This window comes from Apteryx mantelli, chromosome 27 (genome assembly GCF_036417845.1).
Source record: "Apteryx mantelli isolate bAptMan1 chromosome 27, bAptMan1.hap1, whole genome shotgun sequence".
Taxonomy (NCBI): domain Eukaryota; kingdom Metazoa; phylum Chordata; class Aves; order Apterygiformes; family Apterygidae; genus Apteryx; species Apteryx mantelli.
The window spans coordinates 5651642-5667369 of NC_090004.1; the positions used below are offsets into that span (position 1 = coordinate 5651642).

A 15728-nucleotide genomic window follows, 5' to 3' on the forward strand; every position below is an offset into this window, starting at 1 on the left:
GGGACACAGCCCAGGCTGTGAGGACGACTGAGGAGGGACGCGAGGCTCAGGAGAGACCTGAGCGGGGACGGAGGCATCAGGGCCCGGAGGCGCAGAGCGGTGCTGCGGGAGCGCAGCGGCTCTGCCCGCTCCCCGGTTTCAGGAGCACCGAGATGGTGTCGCCTTTGAGTCGTGGTTTCTGTGCCCTTCATGCAACGTGCTGGAGTGGGCTCCCGCACGTCACCAGGCCCGCGTCACCCCGGGGCTTCCTGCCCGTCTGGGTGCATCAGCGAGTCACCCAGGGCTGGGATGCACCTGGGAAGGGACCCCGTCCACGGCAGGCTCCCCTTCTCCACGTTTGGTCATTGGCCTAAAGCCTCCTGAGGCAAGAGGGGAGCGAGGTGTGGGCAGTGCCGCGCCGTCCCCGGAGGCTCAGGGTGCCGGCTCCGCTCCCCCGGCCGGTTCAGCAGAGAGAGTGACCTCGGGCGCTGTACCGGCCCGGGTGCTGCACTGGCCCGGGTGCTGTACTGGCCCAGGTGCTGTACCAGCCCGGGTGCTGCACTGGCCCGGATGGATCTGGGATTAGGCGGCCCCAGGAGAGACATCCCACTGCAAGCTGGAAGTTTTGCAGGCCCACTGGGAGAAACGAGCCTCGTACTGGGGATGGACTTGCGGGTTTGCTTGCCAGCAGACCGGTGTAATGAGTTGGGCAGGGCTCTTTGCACCCCGTACGGGGCTTCCAGGTGCCATTGAGCTGTCGGTGTTGGGACCCTGTGCTGAGGCAAGCAGCACAAGTGGCTTAAGGGGTCACGGCTTCGGGGGCTGCGCTGCCTCCTGCGCCAGGGCGGCGGAGAGGAGCGTGTGCCCGTGCCCGGCCACCGCTCGCAGCCGGCTCCCTGAGTGGGATCGGTCACTGGGGATGTGTGTGTGGGTCTGTGTCACTGCCCCAACCCCAGTCCTGGGCCACCCCCAAAGTGCAGGCTCGGGTACCCCAATGCGCCTGATTACAGCTTCACGCACACCCTGCTTCTCCGGAGCGTGCATGCGGATATCTGCTTGTGCAGGGCACGACTTGGGTCGAACACCCTTCGCAGCCAGCCCTGCTCCGTGCCTCAGTGTCCCTGCAAGCAAAGCGGTGCTGCGAAGACTTCTCTTGCGGGGGAGCGGAGAGGGTTTGCACAGCACCTCGCCAGCCCTGGAAGGAGAAGGCCGGGAGAGACAAGGTAATCTTATCGGTAGCTCCCATTGTGTTTGGATTCCAGCACTATTGCTCCGGCTCCCTTTGTCTCCGCGGCTCTTCAGCTCCTGATGGTTTTGGCATTCTTTGTCCTTGAGCAAAGTGCTGAGAAACTGCCTCCTGGGCAAATGAGATCTTTAGGTGAGCAATAAGCAGCCCTTTGTGCCAGCGACTGGGGAGAAAAGCTGCAGAGAGGTGTAGCCTGGATGTCGCCTACGTTACATATGGTGTAGAAGTAGAAAGACGGTGTCTTTCGCAGGGTTAGGAGGGTTTTCTCCCTGGAATCTGGTATTGCACAATTTCCTGTAGGGGATTTGATACCTTCCTGCGAAGCAGATGCTGCGGGAGATCCTCACGGCGCAGGTCGCAGCAGCAAAGGAGCCTCCGAAAGGCCGGCCCCAGCGTGCGCGTGGAGCCGAGCAGCTCCCGCAGCTCGCGGGGCTCCCAGTCGCGGCGGCCCAGGGCGGTCGGAGCCCGGCCACCACCTGCAGCCTCGCAGGCAGGACTGGAGCTCAAATACCCCTTGACGGCGATGCTCCCCCAGCCTGGCCAGGAAACACCTTCCCGCTCCAGGTGGCCCTCAGCAGGCTGGGACCCGAAACGCCAGCGCCACGGCCCCGGTCCAGCCCCCGATCCCGGGGATGGGGAGGGATGTGCCGTGTTGAGGGCTGATGGGGCAGCGGCTGCCCACGGTGCCTGTGCTCCGGCACGGATCCGGCACGGCCTGGGGCAGGAGCTGAGCGACTGTGAGCACATCTGAAAGCAGACGGCCCTGCCCGGTGGGGGAAGGGGTGGGAGCAAAGGGCGGTGGGGCAGACGGCAGCGAGCGGGCCCCGAGCCGCGCCGCGGGGGCCGAGGGCGGCCGGCCAGGCTTGGTCCTGCGCGCGGCGTTGGCCCGGCTCCCCGGCACGCCGAGCTCTGAGCCAGCCCTGCCCACGTGCCGGCCGCTCCGGTTTGGTGCAGTGAGGTTGGTCCCGCATCGCCTGGATGCAGGGGAAGCTCTGAGCTTCTCTTGGCATCTCCCATCATCCGTCAGAGCGATTTGGGGCAGACGGGATCTGCGATGGCACACGGAGGCTTGTTATTTAGGGATATTCCCGTGCCGTGGGGGGGTGTCAGGCAGGCGTTTTGCAAGGGCTCGGCCCCTGCTGCTCTTTCCCAACAGCTTCACGGGGCTAAAGGGGACGCGTTGCACCAGCGGCACATGGCAGCCAGCCCCACGCTGCCGAAACCTCCCGTGGGACCCTCGGGGAGCCTGTCGCAAGGCCGGGAGCAGGACAGGGGGTGCGGAGGGGTTGCGGCAACACCCTGCTCGGGGGCGGCCGGCTGGCCGAGGCCCCGGCGGGGTGCGGGTGCCCTACGGGCCGTGTTTGCAGTGCGGGCAGGAACGGCCCCCGCCGGGAGGTCGCGGCAGAGCGGGCAGCGACCGCCTGTGGGGCTGGGGATGCTGCGTGGCGTCGGGGCTTGGTTCACAGCCTCCGCTGCCCCCGGCAGCCCGGGACCCCCCGGGGGACGGCTGGGACACCTTCCTGGGGCTGTCAGGGGGCTACGGCCCTCCTGCCTGGCCCAGTCTGGATTTGGGGAGGGTGCTGGGCTCCGGGGAAGGCTGCCCACTGCAGGGAAGCACTTTTGAGCTGGAGCTTCAAAGTCCAGCCGTGCTGTCAGTGGGAATCCAAAGGGCACAGTGGCTGCCGGGAAGCAACACGTGCCGGAGCCGTGCCAGCAGCCGGCAAAGCCATGCCCCACGCTGCAGGGACACGGGGGACCTGCTCAGCACCAGCCATGGAGCCGTGCCACTGCTCTGCATGGCTGGATGAGCAGACAGAGCAGGGTACAGCCTTGGGAGCCTGGAGAGGAGGAGGAAGAGGAGGAGGAGAGGTGCTGGCCCGGCCGGTGGCTCGTCCCCTCGCCCTGCGGCCCAGGCATTGCAGCCCTGGCGGCACAGGGCTCAGCGGGGCTGCGGGGCTGGGCCTTGGCCGGCCCCTGCTTGCGCAGCCGGCGCAAACACTCGCCAGGGCGCTGTGGGCGAGGAGAGGCTCTTGGCTCGTGTTTGCCGAGCACCTGGAGAGGCCAGGATGAAAGGTCCGCAGGGGCCAGTGCGGCCTCTCCAGCCCGTATCCAGTGATGCTTTAGCACCTTCAAAGCATCCGGTGCCCCTCGAAGCCGGACTGTGCTCCTGCAAGCCCTGGGAAACCCTCGGAGGTCCCTGAGGCCACCGGGGTGGGAGGAGATGGCCAAGAGCTACAGGGCTGTGGGAGCTGTTGGCCCAGGTGACGGTGCTGGCCAGGCTGGACCAGGCAGCCTGGAGGCTTGTTCAAGGGGAGTCCCTGGGTCCTGGGACAGCTGTGTCCCCCGTCCCACTCCATCCCTGCTGATGCCAGCAGTCCCCAGGGCAGGAGCAGCCCCTCTGCAGTCCCCGATGCAGCTCAGTCCCTGCCCTTAATGCTGACGAGGTGATTAGTTTCCTAACGAGAGGGCTTCGCCTGGGCTTTCCGAGGCAGGAGGGCAGAAAGGAGCCTGGCTGCAGGACATCCCTTGGGGAACGTGCCCACGGCGTCCTGGCCAGGCTGGGGACACCCCGGTGGGGTCAGGATGCTCAGGGCTGCTTGGAAAGTCCTGCCTGCCCTCAGCCCCACAGCTGGACCACTGGGGCCACGTCAGGCTGAGATGGCCTGGACCGGAGCCGACCCACTCGGGGACCCTGCATGGGGGGATGCCAGGAGGGTGTGCGGGGTGCTGGAGCCTTCGGGGACCCTGCGGCACCAGCGCGCGGCTGCTCTGCCCTGGTTCTCCCTCTCGTGGCTGAGAAATCGCAGTGCTGGGCAGGCGAGAGCCGCTTTGCCAGACTGTCTGTGCTGGAAGCCCAGCACCCTCCCGCTGCACTCTGCACCCTCCTGCCAGCTCCGGCACCCTCCGGCAAGGACCAGCACCCTCCCGCCAGGCTCAGCACCCTCCCGCTGTGGTGACCCAAATGCATGAGGCTGGCCAGGCTCTGCAAGCTCAGATGCAGCTTGTAGGAGCAAGGAAAGGGCTGGGGCTGCCCTTGGGGCACCCCACGTGCCCAAGGGCCTTGGGGACGGCTGCCAGCCCGGTGCCCACTGCAGGCAGAGCAGCCAGCAGGGCCCTGTTCCTCGGCCTCCCTCCCGCTGTCTGCTGGTTCGGCAGTGGGGAAACTGAGGCACAGTGGCCCCCTGCGGTCATTCATTTGGGCTGTCATGCTGGGCACACTGGGCAGCACAGCCCTCCTCGGCGATCCCCCTCGCCAGCCGGCTCCGACCCGGCTGAGCCTGGCTCGGGGTGGCCTGGGCGGATGGGGAGGCGGCGATGTCCCCCTGCCCGGAGCGGCTCTAACCTCTGTCCCCACTTGCTCCGCGGAGGTCAGGTCCCTGATGGGGACTGAGAGGACCCCGCACTGTGCTGAGCCTGGGGACACCCGGGAGGTGGGTGAGACCAGCCGTGGGGCCTCTGGGTGCTTGTGCTCCAGGTGATACAACTGCGGCGTCAGGGGAGGGGGTCTTGGGGGTCCGTGGTGGGGCAGGGGGGTGCAGGGGGCCATGTAGGGGGTCTTGGGGGTCCGTGGTGGGGCAGGGGGGTGCAGGGGGCCATGTAGGGGGTCTTGGGGGTCCGTGGTGGGGCGGGGGGGTGCAGGGGGCCATGTAGGGGGTCTTGGGGGTCCGTGCCGGGGCGGGGGGGTGCAGGGGGCCATGTAGGGGGTCTTGGGGGTCCGTGCCGGGGCGGGGGGGTGCAGGGGGCCATGTAGGGGGTCTTGGGGGTCCGTGGTGGGGCGGGGGGGGTGCAGGGGGCCATGTAGGGGGTCTTGGGGGTCCGTGGTGGGGCGGGGGGGTGCAGGGGGCCATGCAAGGGGGGCCGGGCTCGGTGCCCGGGGGGGGGGGGGCAGCGCGGGCCGGGCTCGGCGCTGCAGGCTCCGGGGCCGCCCGAGCTCCAGCAGGTGGCGCCCCGCGCCCGCGCCTGCCCGAGCCGCCACCGGCGGCAGCGGCGGCCGTGCGGGGCCGGGCCGCGCCGGGCTGGTCCGTGCCCAGCGCTGCTGCACCGTGCTGGGCTGGGCTGCACCGTGCTGCACCGTGCTGGGCTGGGCTGGGCTGTGCTGCACCGTGCTGCACCGTGCTGGGCTGTGCTGCACCGTGCTGGGCTGTGCTGCACCATGCTGGGCTGTGCTGCACAAGGCTGGACCACACTGGACCGTGCTGGACCGTGCTGGGCTGTGCTGGGCAAGGCTGGGCTGTGCTGGACCGTGCTGGGCTGTGCTGCGCAAGGCTGGACCACACTGGGCTGTGCTGGGCCATGCTGGACCGTGCTGGTCACTGAGCCAGGGCTGGTGTCTCTGCAGTCAGGGCCGAAGGGCCGGTGCTGCGGGGGACGAGGCGCCCGCCGGGCTCCCCCTCGGCAGCGCAGCCCTCGCCTCTGCTCCAGGCACCGCAGCCTGGGGCGGACGGTGTAGGTGCTGACGGTGCCGGGCTGCAATGCGGTGGGAGCTCCCTTGGGGAAGGAGGGCGCCGAGTTAGAAGCGGCAACGGGCCTCCGTGAGGGCTGGCGTCGCGGGAGCCGGCCGGGCACGGGGTCGGCGCCTGCGTGTGGACACATGAGCTCTTTGGTCCCGTGTCGGTTCCCAAGTGCTCTTGGTGCTGGGGCTCAGGCAGTTGATTCCCGCCACCCTCTCGGGTCTCCGCTCTTCTGTGTGATGATGAAGGATGTTTTGGAGGTGCGGGAAGTCCTTAACCTCGGTTTGGTGCCACGTAAGCAGGGGGCTGGTGCCCAGCCATGACACTGGCTGAGCACAGTCTCACTTGCTCTTACTTACATTTTGGGGAGAGACTGGGAGATACCAGCACCTTAAACTCAGCCTAACCCAGCTGCTGCCACGGTTCAACTTGTCCATGCAAGTGTGCAGGGCAGCCAGGGCTCGGTGCGCCAGGCGCCGTGCAAAGCTGCAGCAGGGTTTGCTGAGGAGGAGGAGCACGGCACCTTCCTCCCCTTGGCCACGCAGCTCTGGACACGAGCTGCAACTCTTGCTGCTCTCCCCGGGGTTGGTGGTGAGCGCTGCTGTTTGCGGCTCGCGGCAGCCCGCACCCAGGACATGTCTGTCGTGGCCACATCCTGGAGGTTTTGCTCCAGGTGTTTTCCACAGTGGGTCTGAAGCGAGGAAGGGAAATGGGGCAATAGGTTAGTGCAAGCTGCTGGAAATGCATCTGCTCATCCCGAGGTGGACTTTGTAGCGGCACATGAATAACGATCCCGACAGCTGCTGGTGCGAAAGACGAAAGCCTTCCTGTGTTTTTACAGTGTTTATGGCCCTTCCTAGCAGGACCTTGGCGACGGAGAGACGCAGCGTCCCTGCCGGGCTCGCTCAGGTCCCCTGAGGACAAGCGTGTCGTTTTGAACCCCGCGATCCGATGCGCTGGGCTCCGTACAGGGAAAACAATTATTTTGTGGTAATAATTACCCCACTGTGGTAAAGCGCCGGTGCTGGGAGCGGTGCATGGGACTGGCCTGTGCGCTGCAGTCCTGCTGCTTCCCAATGATCTGGAGGCAGCAGGGAGCCCTGGAGCCCCCCCAAGTCACCAAAAAGGGGTGCTTAGCTCCCCTGTCCAGTCAAACACGGTATGTTGTGGTGCCATGCTGGATGATGGCCAGTGGGAGCCCTTCTCTCATCCCATGGCCTGGATCAGCCTTCATTCGCCTCCTTCCCCCCTCTGGCCTGTTGCAAGACCAAAGTGGCCCAGTTCCCCCAGCCCTGGTTTTCTGGCTCGTGCTGCCTGAGGCTGGACTTGAGGCTTAGCTGGGCTGTAGCTTTTGGTTTTTTTTCCTATGAGATCTGTTTATGTGCCATTCTCACACTCCTCTTAGGCAATTTGGTTGGGAATTTGCAAACTCCAGCATCGTATTAATGGGAGGAATTTGATAATTAAATAAGCTATTCAACTACCATGAGCATCTGCAGCAGGGCATCTTACCATGCTGCTACATCTCTGCTGTGCCCACAGCCCAGGAGGGACGTGGTGCCCGCAGCGAGTCGCAAGCGGACTCAGGGGTGACAGAGGCGACCTGGATGCTTTCGCAGAGACCTGCTGGCCCGCAAAGGCGAGGAATGAGTGGAAGAGCATGGCCACACGAGCAAAGCAGGGAAGTCTGCAGCCTCTCGGCGCAGGGCTGGCTGTGCGGCACCTAAGGAGGCGCTGAGGGTTTGCAAGGGGCAGCTCTGCCGTGCGGTGGGGTGGGGGCCAAGGGCTACCGTGCGGCTTAACGACCTGCTCTGACTGCTTTGCTGGCCCAGCCCTGGCTCTCCCAGGGCTCTGCTGAGCATATGGGGAAACTGAGGCACCGCCACGGGCCAGCGGGTCCGGGCTGCGCCGGGGCCGTCGCACCGTGCCCCGACGGGGAGGGGGCGGGGAGAAAGGACCAGGCCACGCCCTCTATGCAGATCTTTATCCGGCGATTGGCCGGAGGGGGGAAGGGGCGGGGCCGGGCGCCGCAGACAGGCTATAAGAGCGGGGGGGAAACAATGCACCCGCCGTCCCGGCTCGGTGGCTGGTGCCGGCGCCGCCGCCGCGACCCGCAGCGCCGGGGAAGGTGGGTGCTTGGGGGGGGCGCCCCCCTTCCTCAGAGGGGCTGGGTGATGCCCTTTTCCTGCCTGGGAGCGGGGGTGGTGGGTGCCCCCTCGGTGGCCGGCGGTTTCCCCTTCCTTTTGCTCCTGACCTCCAACTCTCCTTTGCTGCCCCCAGGCTCTGCCCCCCCCCCCCCCCCCCCGCTGCCCCATGCAGAGATGGAGTTTGACTCGTACCAGCACTACTTCTACGACCACGACGCGGAGGAGGACTCCTACCGCTCCACGGCGCCCAGCGAGGACATCTGGAAGAAGTTCGAGCTGGTCCCCACGCCGCCCCTCTCGCCCCTGGGCCCCCCGGGGGACAAAGCCTGTTGCTCCGGTGCGGAGGAGAGATCAAACTGGCTCTCCCGCTATTGCCTGGCCGGGGAAGAGCCGGAGTATCTCATAGGCACGGGGGAGATCTTTGGCAACCTGAGCGCTTTTATCCTCAAAGACTGCATGTGGAGCGGGTTTTCGGCCAGGGAGAGACTGGAGAAAGCGATGACGGAGAAGCTCGCCACGGGCACGCAGAGGGTGAACCCCCACAAGCCCTCCTTCGCCCAGGACTTTGGGTTCAACAGCTCGGTGAGCGAATGCGTGGATCCTGCTGCCGTCTTCCTTTGCCCCTTGGCTGAGAGTAAGATCCCAGCATCCTCGGGATCCGAGGGCCAAAGCGATTCTGGTAAGGGATCAAGGTCCGGCGCTGCCGTGCGGCTCCCGGGGCGCGGGCTGGCTCCGGTCCCTGCCCGGCTTTCGCGGAGGGGCCCGCGGGGGCCGGGCCGGAGCCTCCCCGCCGGGCAGCGCCTTTGTTGCCGCTCCCGGCCAGCCCGTCCCGGCACCAAGAACAAAGGGAAGTTGCCCGCTCTCCTTCCCGTGGGATTTCTGCTCGGGAAATCCCGGCCGCTGGCAAGGAGGGTGCGGGGATCTCCCAGCCCGGCCCAGGCGCTTTGCACAAGTGCCTCCTCCAGCTCTTGCCCGCGCCCGCGCCGCCGTGTCCCCCGGGCAGGGAGGCGAGAGGCGAGTTTGCAGCTTGGCGTGGGAAGTTTTTTCCGACGCCGCCGGGTCGGAGCGTGCTCTGCTCCCAGCTCGGCCCCACTTGCTCCCCCCCGCCCCACGCCGGCTCCCAGCGCTCGCCCGGGACCGCCCCAGGCAGCGGGAACCCCTCGGGGCCCGCTGTGCCCGGGACCCGCGGCAGAACCACCCCTCGGGCCGGCCAGGTTACAAAACAGCGGCTGTGCCCCGGGGCTGTGGCTCGGCGGGGTGGGGAGGGACGTCCCGAATCAGCCACACGCATCTCGGGCCTTCCCCAGGGCACCGGTGATTCCCCTGCAAGGAGGCCGTGTTTATGCGGGGCCGGGATGTGTCAGGGAAGCAGGCGCGGAGTATCTGGCTCTCGCCCACGCAAAGCCAGGAGCTGATGGCAAGATATTGCTGCCCGACAACTGTCACCTGGGGCAGGTTACGTCGCCACAGCTCTGATCAGACCTTAATCTCTGCGGTGAGAGGCTTGTGTCTTCAGCTCTTGCTCGCAAGCCTCAGCCTCCGCCTCCGCGGCGGACGGGTCTCCCCGAGCCTCCCTCCCCGCAGCCCCGAGCGGGAGATCCGCCGGGGCAGACGTGGTTCCTATTTCCGTGCTCACGCGTGGACCCCGGGCTGCCTCGGCCGCCCGGGCTTGCCGGAGAAATGCTGACACCATGCTGCAGCGAGCGCAGACCCGCGTTACATTGACCTCATTAATAAATCTGATTGCCGCGAGTCGGTGACAGTAACCTGCTCCCGGAGACTCGGGCCGTGGCCGAGCCGCGGGACGGGGGTTTAATTGCATTAGGGGCGCAGGGGACAGCAAGGAGGTCGCGGGCGCTGAGAGGCTTCAAGGCCGCTGCGCGGGGGAAGGCGCCGGTGCCGGTCCGGCCCGAGCCACGTGGGCCCAGAACAAAAAGCAACAGATTGCAAACAATGAGAGGGGGGCCTCGCTGATTGACGGGCGCTCGGGCCAATGGGGGACGAGCGGGATGGCTACACTAACATTCCAGCCCCGCGGGGCAGCCAATGGGCGGCTCCCGAGGGGGCGGGGCCTCGCAGCCCGACTTTTATTAATGGGCGGCCCCCGGGGGGGGGGGCGGTGCGTGTCTGTCTGTCTGTAGATCTGTCTATGTGCATGCACGCGTAGGCACGCGGCTGAGAACGGTGGAGTTGTGACAGTGATGAGTGTGGCCGTGGCCCCGGCTGCGGGCAGACTGGGCGCAGCAAGCTGTGCAGTCTTTGGCCCCTTCCCAAACCAGTAGCCCCCACTGGGGGCCCTGAGCTTGCTGGTGGCAGAGCCCGGTAAGGGGCCAGGGCAGGTGGATCGGGGTGGCAGAAGGAGGATGTGTCCCAGGAGCCCCCTTCTTCCCGCTGCGGCCACAGTTTGGCCCTGTCGCGGAAGGGGTGAAGGATAAGCCTCTGCCAGGAGGCTCTGGTGGCAGTTTTAGCCTCTTGGGGACTTTGTGGCTTTCGGTGGGGGGCTGAACCACCTTGCGGTTTTCCCCAAACTCTGGGAAAAGAGGTGCAAGTGCTTTCCTAAAGTGAGTGTGATCCCATGCGGAGCAAGGTCATCCCGCCATCCCCAGGCTCTGGGCTTTGCGCCCCTGGGCTTTGCTGTGTCAGGGCAAGCCAGGCTGGCAAGTGAAGAGGCAGCAGGACACGATGGTTTGGTCCAGCTACGGCAGCGCTTTTGGGAGCTGGGTCCGAATCTCATTGTTTACAGCTCCGATAACCTTCCCCTGACTCCTGTGCTGGGGCTGAACTTGTGAGAGGGAGAGGAATGGGGGCGGGGGGGGACTGGGGATGCCTTTGAGGTTCACTGAGCCTGGCGGCAATATGCCTTTTCCAGGGATCCCTTTCCTCTCTCCGTCCCCCGCTGCGCCGCTGGGGCCGGTCCCCCGTGTCCCTGGAAGGCCCCTGCTGAATGGGGAGCGCGGGGGCGGATGAATGGGATTTATAACTCGTGAAAAGTAACAAGTCACTAAGGGGGGAAGCGGCAGCGGGAACAAAGGGCAGCGCTGCCCAGGAGCCCTCATCTGCAATTCCAATGGCCATGAAAGTGCCCGGCCGCTGGGAAGATCTTTAGCGTTAAACTCTGTCCCAGGCCCCCGAGGATCTTGCTCCTCCTTCGCTGCCTCGGGAAGGCGAGGGTTGGGGGGCCAGGGGGTGGCTGTGGGCCCGGGAATTTCTTGCCTGTTGAGTCTTTGTCCTGAACGAGTGTTGTCTGCGGTGCCCAAGGGAGGCAGGTAAATCCCCGTCCCGCTTTTGGGGGTCCAGGTGCACGAAAGTGGAAGGAAAGAAAGCACCTTCCCATGGCCCGGGTTGGATGATGCCGAGGAGCGTTTCAATCACCTAATCCCTCCTCGCAGAGCCGTTTCAGCAGTGAGCCGGCATGTGAGCTGCCTTTCCCGGGAAAGCAGCGGGCGAGCGCCTGGGCATCCCGTGGGGGCTGCGGGGAGGCCCGGCGGGCCGAGGTGAGGGGCTGCCGAGTGACGGCTGTTCTTGCTGTGCCTGTTTCGAGCAGAGGGTGAAGAGATCGACGTGGTGACCGTGGAGAAGAGACAATCGCTCGGGCTGCGGAAGCCGGTCACCATCACGCTGCGAGCGGATCCCTTGGACCCCTGCATGAAACGCTTCCACATCTCCATCCACCAGCAGCAGCACAACTACGCCGCCCGCTCGCCGCCGGACGCCTGCTCCCTGGCCGAGCCGGCTGAGGAGGAGGAGGCGAAGGCCGAGCCGGCGAGCGCCGCGGACGAGCTGGCCCCGGAGAGCAACCTGCCCAAGCCCAGCTTGCCGAAAACCGGGAGCGCCCCCGGCTCCGACAGCGAGGACGTGGCCAAGAGGAAAAACCACAACTACCTGGAGCGCAAGCGGCGCAACGACCTCCGCTCGCGCTTCCTCGCCTTGCGGGACCAGGTGCCCGGGCTCGCCAGCTGCCCCAAGACGCCCAAAGTGGTGATCCTGAGCAAATCCTCCGAGTACCTGCAGTCGCTCATCAGCGCCGAGCGGAGGATGGCGGCCGAGAAGCGGCAGCTGCGGCTGCGGCAGAGCCAGCTGCTCAGAAGGATTGCTCACCTCCAGGGCCACTAGCTGCCCCGGCCCCGTCTCCGTTTGCACATTTTCGGTTGGAGCAGGGCTCGGGGCGCGCGCCGCGGCCACCGCACACGATACGGCTGGCGTGCCGGGGCGGCTCCCTCCCGGCGGGGGCACCGGGGGCTCCCCGAAGCAGGGCTGGCTCGTCCGCGCTGGGTGTTGCAAGATTTTTTTTTTTTCCCCCTGCCCCATGGTGAAACTTCCCCGAGTGACTGCTTCAACCCGGGGCCTCGGCTCCGCTCTGCCCCGACCCTGCCCTGGCCCTGCCGCCAGCCACCGTCCCGGCAGCGCCGCCGGGAGCTGCGCCCGACCGGCCACCTCCTCCGCAGGGGCTCAGCGAGCGGCGCCCCGTGGGACGAGTCGAAGCAGTGGGACGCAGCTGCCGCGTCCATTGGGATGGATCCCTGCGGGAACGGCGGCAGAGGGGAAGCGGAGCGTCCCTTCTCGGGCTGAGCGGCCGGGCGGCTCCGCGCTCTCCCATGTCCTCGCTCGCGGCAGGCGGACGAGATCTCCTGGGCCGGGGAAAGGCCGAGATCCGCTGGGGCTGGACTTTACCTCACTTTCTTACCACTTCACGCAGTAGCTCATCTTGGATTTTGTGTTCTAGAAACTGCTGCTGTAACTGCGAGTCTTATACTGGAGGCTGTGTTTTTATACTGTATTTTTGTACCACTTTTTGAGAAGTATTGGTAAAGAGTTTGCTTTTTTTTTTTTAAATAAATTTTTTTTTGGGGGGGGGGGGGGTTCCTGCTGTGGGGGAGGGCTCGGCCCTGCTGCACTTTAGGGGGATCGGGAAGGGGCTGGTTCCTGCTGCACCCCGGAGCCGAGGCCCCTGGGAAGCCGGCACCCGGCTCTCCGCGCTGCCCCCCTTGCAATAGCGGGGTCTCGCCTCGTCCCCCCTCCTGAGCCTCCCTGGCCAGCGGGCTCCCAGGGGCGCGGGGCCGGCGCGTGGGGGGGGGCCACGCTGCCCGGGAGGGGGCCGAGCATCGCCGCCGGGCCGCGGCCGCCCGCCTGGCTCCCGCCTGACCTGCTGAGAAACGGTAGAGTTAACACTGTGGTCGGATTTAGCACTTTCTTCATTACCTCACACTTCATAAATAAATAAGTTGCAAAGACAGCCTGGGTCGGCTTTTTCCGTGGCGGCGGGTTTGTGCCCTGAGCCTGCTGCGATGCTTGGGGGGCGGGGGGGGGGTCCGGCCCCGGAGCCGGGTTTTGGGGCAGCGGGGTGACTCACGGACAAGGACAAAAACCAAAAACGCTTTGCGCCGGCGGCTGGGTGAGGCGGCCTCCCTGCGAGCGAGCCGGGGCTCTCGGCGCTGGCTTTCTCCCAGCGATCAAAATGCAACGTGGTCGTGGCAGTGGGGCCCGGGGAGCGACTCGCCTGGATTATTTTTCCTCCTTTTAAGTGGCTTTATGGAAGAGGAGGGGGGGGGAGAGCCCCCCGCTCGGCTCGCTGGGGGCCTCGCTGTAATTGTAAACCCCCCTAATGGGGCTGGGGAGCTGGCGGGGGAACGGGGCGCGGGCTCGTCCGTAACTCTATCGGCGGGCAAAGAGCGGGAATGCAATACGCTCGCTTCGAGGGTCCTTGGAGAACTTCCTGGGCCCGGATCTGCCGAATGGGTGAAATTATATATATGCGTTCTCCTCCCACCCTCCCCTGAATTGATGCTTTGGGGTTGTGTTCGTGCTGGCGGCGAAAGTCTTGCCCTAAATGCAGGAGAGCGGAGGGACGAGGGATCCTGTTACTGCTGAGAGAGGCTGGAAGGGAGCTGCCGTAGCCTGACCTCCTGCAGGAGACTTCAGATCCCCCGGGGGAAGCGAGCCCTCGAAAATAACGATTCTGCAAGGAAGGTCTGAAAAAAAATCCCGTTCCCTTTGGTTCCTGCAGTATCCCACGCTCGGTGCGCGCGTTGCATCCCGGCCTCTCAAAGCGTTTCGCAGCCCTTAGGTTTTCCTCGCTCTGCTGGGAGGTGGGAAAGCGTCTTTAATCCTGCGTGGGGAGAGGCAAAGAGGTGGCGACCGGCTCAAAGCCCGGGATTTGGGAAACTTGACCTCTGGGAGAACAGGGCCCGTCCGAGGAGAAATTCGAGAATTGTAACAAAACTAGTGGTATCAAATCAAGCGCGCTGTTAGAAAGGAAGGTTGGAGGTGTGAATGCCGTCCGCAAGGCTCTCACAGGACCCGCAGCTTAAAGACGTAGCAGGATTAACTAAATTTGACATCTAACTAGAGCAGAAAAAAACAAAGACGATACAGCTTTGCCAATCTTCCAAATTAAGCCTTTGTTTTTGTTGTGTGTACATTGAAACTCCCAGGACATTTTAGTAAGAGGATAGTATTTTTTTTTCAAGCTAAAGGTGACCGTTCCCATGAGGTTTTAGTAAGGGATACTTTTCTTCTGTCTCCTCTTGGGAGGGCAGGAGCGCTCCTTCATGATGAAGGATGTTTAAATGCATTATTTTTCTTTCTTGGAAATCAGGCACAGATTCCAGGGCCTGAGCTGGGATCCTAATAAATGCAGCTGGTTTCAAACCGGACTGAGGAGTAGTGTTGCTGTTTTACACCTACCATTGTGTTATCCTGCTTAAAGCCCACATACCTAAATATGTTTTTACCTGAAACTTCCCTGATTACTAAAATGTTCGTCTCCTTGTGTATTGCTACACCCAGGGCCCAAGAAAACAGACTGACGGCACAAGAGAAAGTGCCTCTGAGTGCACAAAATAAACACGGGGATTTTCCTCCCTGCTCTTTCAGTGCTGCGGTTTGCGAGTGTTGGCGATATCGACTATATCGTTGGCTGTAGCCGTTATAGCTAAACATTTCTGGGCCAGATGACTATGTGTGTTTAAATGCGCATTGCCCTGCTCCTGCCCCGCTCCTTGCGACTTACCAGCTCCCACCTCGGCTCCGTTATCGTCTTCCCCCAAACCACGCTGCGTTTTGCTACCGCGCTTTTACCACCGCAATTTTTGCAGGGGGGGCGATTTCTTTCGGGCGAGCGGCGGTGCCGCGTGCCGCAGCGCTGTGCTGTGCCGTGCCGTGCCGTGCCGCGGGGTGCGGTGCCGGGGTTCACGCCTGGCTTGGCAAATTTTTTCTGGCGGTTTTGCGAGCCGGCGCTAATCTCGTCTCCTCCAACGGGTGACGGCTCCCGGGCACCCCTCGCTGGGACCGGCATCCTCCCGCTCCCTGTTGCTACGGCGAAGGATGTGTGTTGCCGGGGCGAGCGGCGCCGTGGCGATACCCTCCTCCCGCCGTCGCCCTGGCAACCGTCTCCCTGCCTTCCCTGGCCCCTCTCTGTTGCCACGGCGACGGTCGCCCACTCCCCATCTCCCCGTGTTGCCGTGGTGATGGTTTTCCCTCTCTCCCTCTCCATGGAGGCCGCGGTCGCCCTGGCAACGCTCCCCTTTCTGTTGCTATGGCAACAGCCCCTCTCCCCCCACACCCTCTGCCCTGTTGCTATGGCAACAGCATCCCTTCCTCCCCCCCCGCCTTGGAGGTGGCCGGGCTGGGGTGGCCCCGGGGGACCCCAAAGGGCCCAGGCGGGAGGGCGCGGGACCCCCCCGGCCCCGCTGCCGCCCAGGGGCCTCGCTGCGGAGGAGGCCCCGGCCCCGGGGCAGGCAGAGGGGACGGGCAGGGCACCGGGACGGCGCCGCGGGCAGCGACGGGGGCCGGGGCGGCGGCAGGGCCCGGGCGGCCCCCCCCGGCGCAGGGGACGGGCCCGGGCCGCGGTGCCGCTGCCTCCCCGTCCCGTTGCGTCCCGTCGCGTCCCGTCGCGTCCCCGTCGCG

General features: G+C 65.2%; 1 protein-coding gene across 1 annotated transcript; it reads left to right on the forward strand.

The window, feature by feature from the left end:
- Positions 1–7987: 7987 nt before the first annotated feature.
- MYCL (MYCL proto-oncogene, bHLH transcription factor) lies at positions 7988–12636 on the forward strand. Its single transcript, XM_067311427.1, has 2 exons — positions 7988–8502; positions 11368–12636. The coding sequence occupies exons 1-2, from the start codon at positions 7998–8000 to the stop codon at positions 11934–11936; spliced, it is 1074 nt and encodes a 357-aa protein (XP_067167528.1). The 5' UTR covers positions 7988–7997; the 3' UTR covers positions 11937–12636.
- Positions 12637–15728: the final 3092 nt, after the last annotated feature.

Excerpts from the sequence above, each read along its gene's own strand:
- MYCL (XM_067311427.1), top strand. The coding sequence starts at position 7,998 with ATGGAGTTTGACTCGTACCAGCACTACTTCTACGACCACGACGCGGAG. Across the intron at positions 8,503-11,367 it reads CGAGGGCCAAAGCGATTCTG|AGGGTGAAGAGATCGACGTG; the intron begins GTAAGGGATCAA and ends TGTTTCGAGCAG.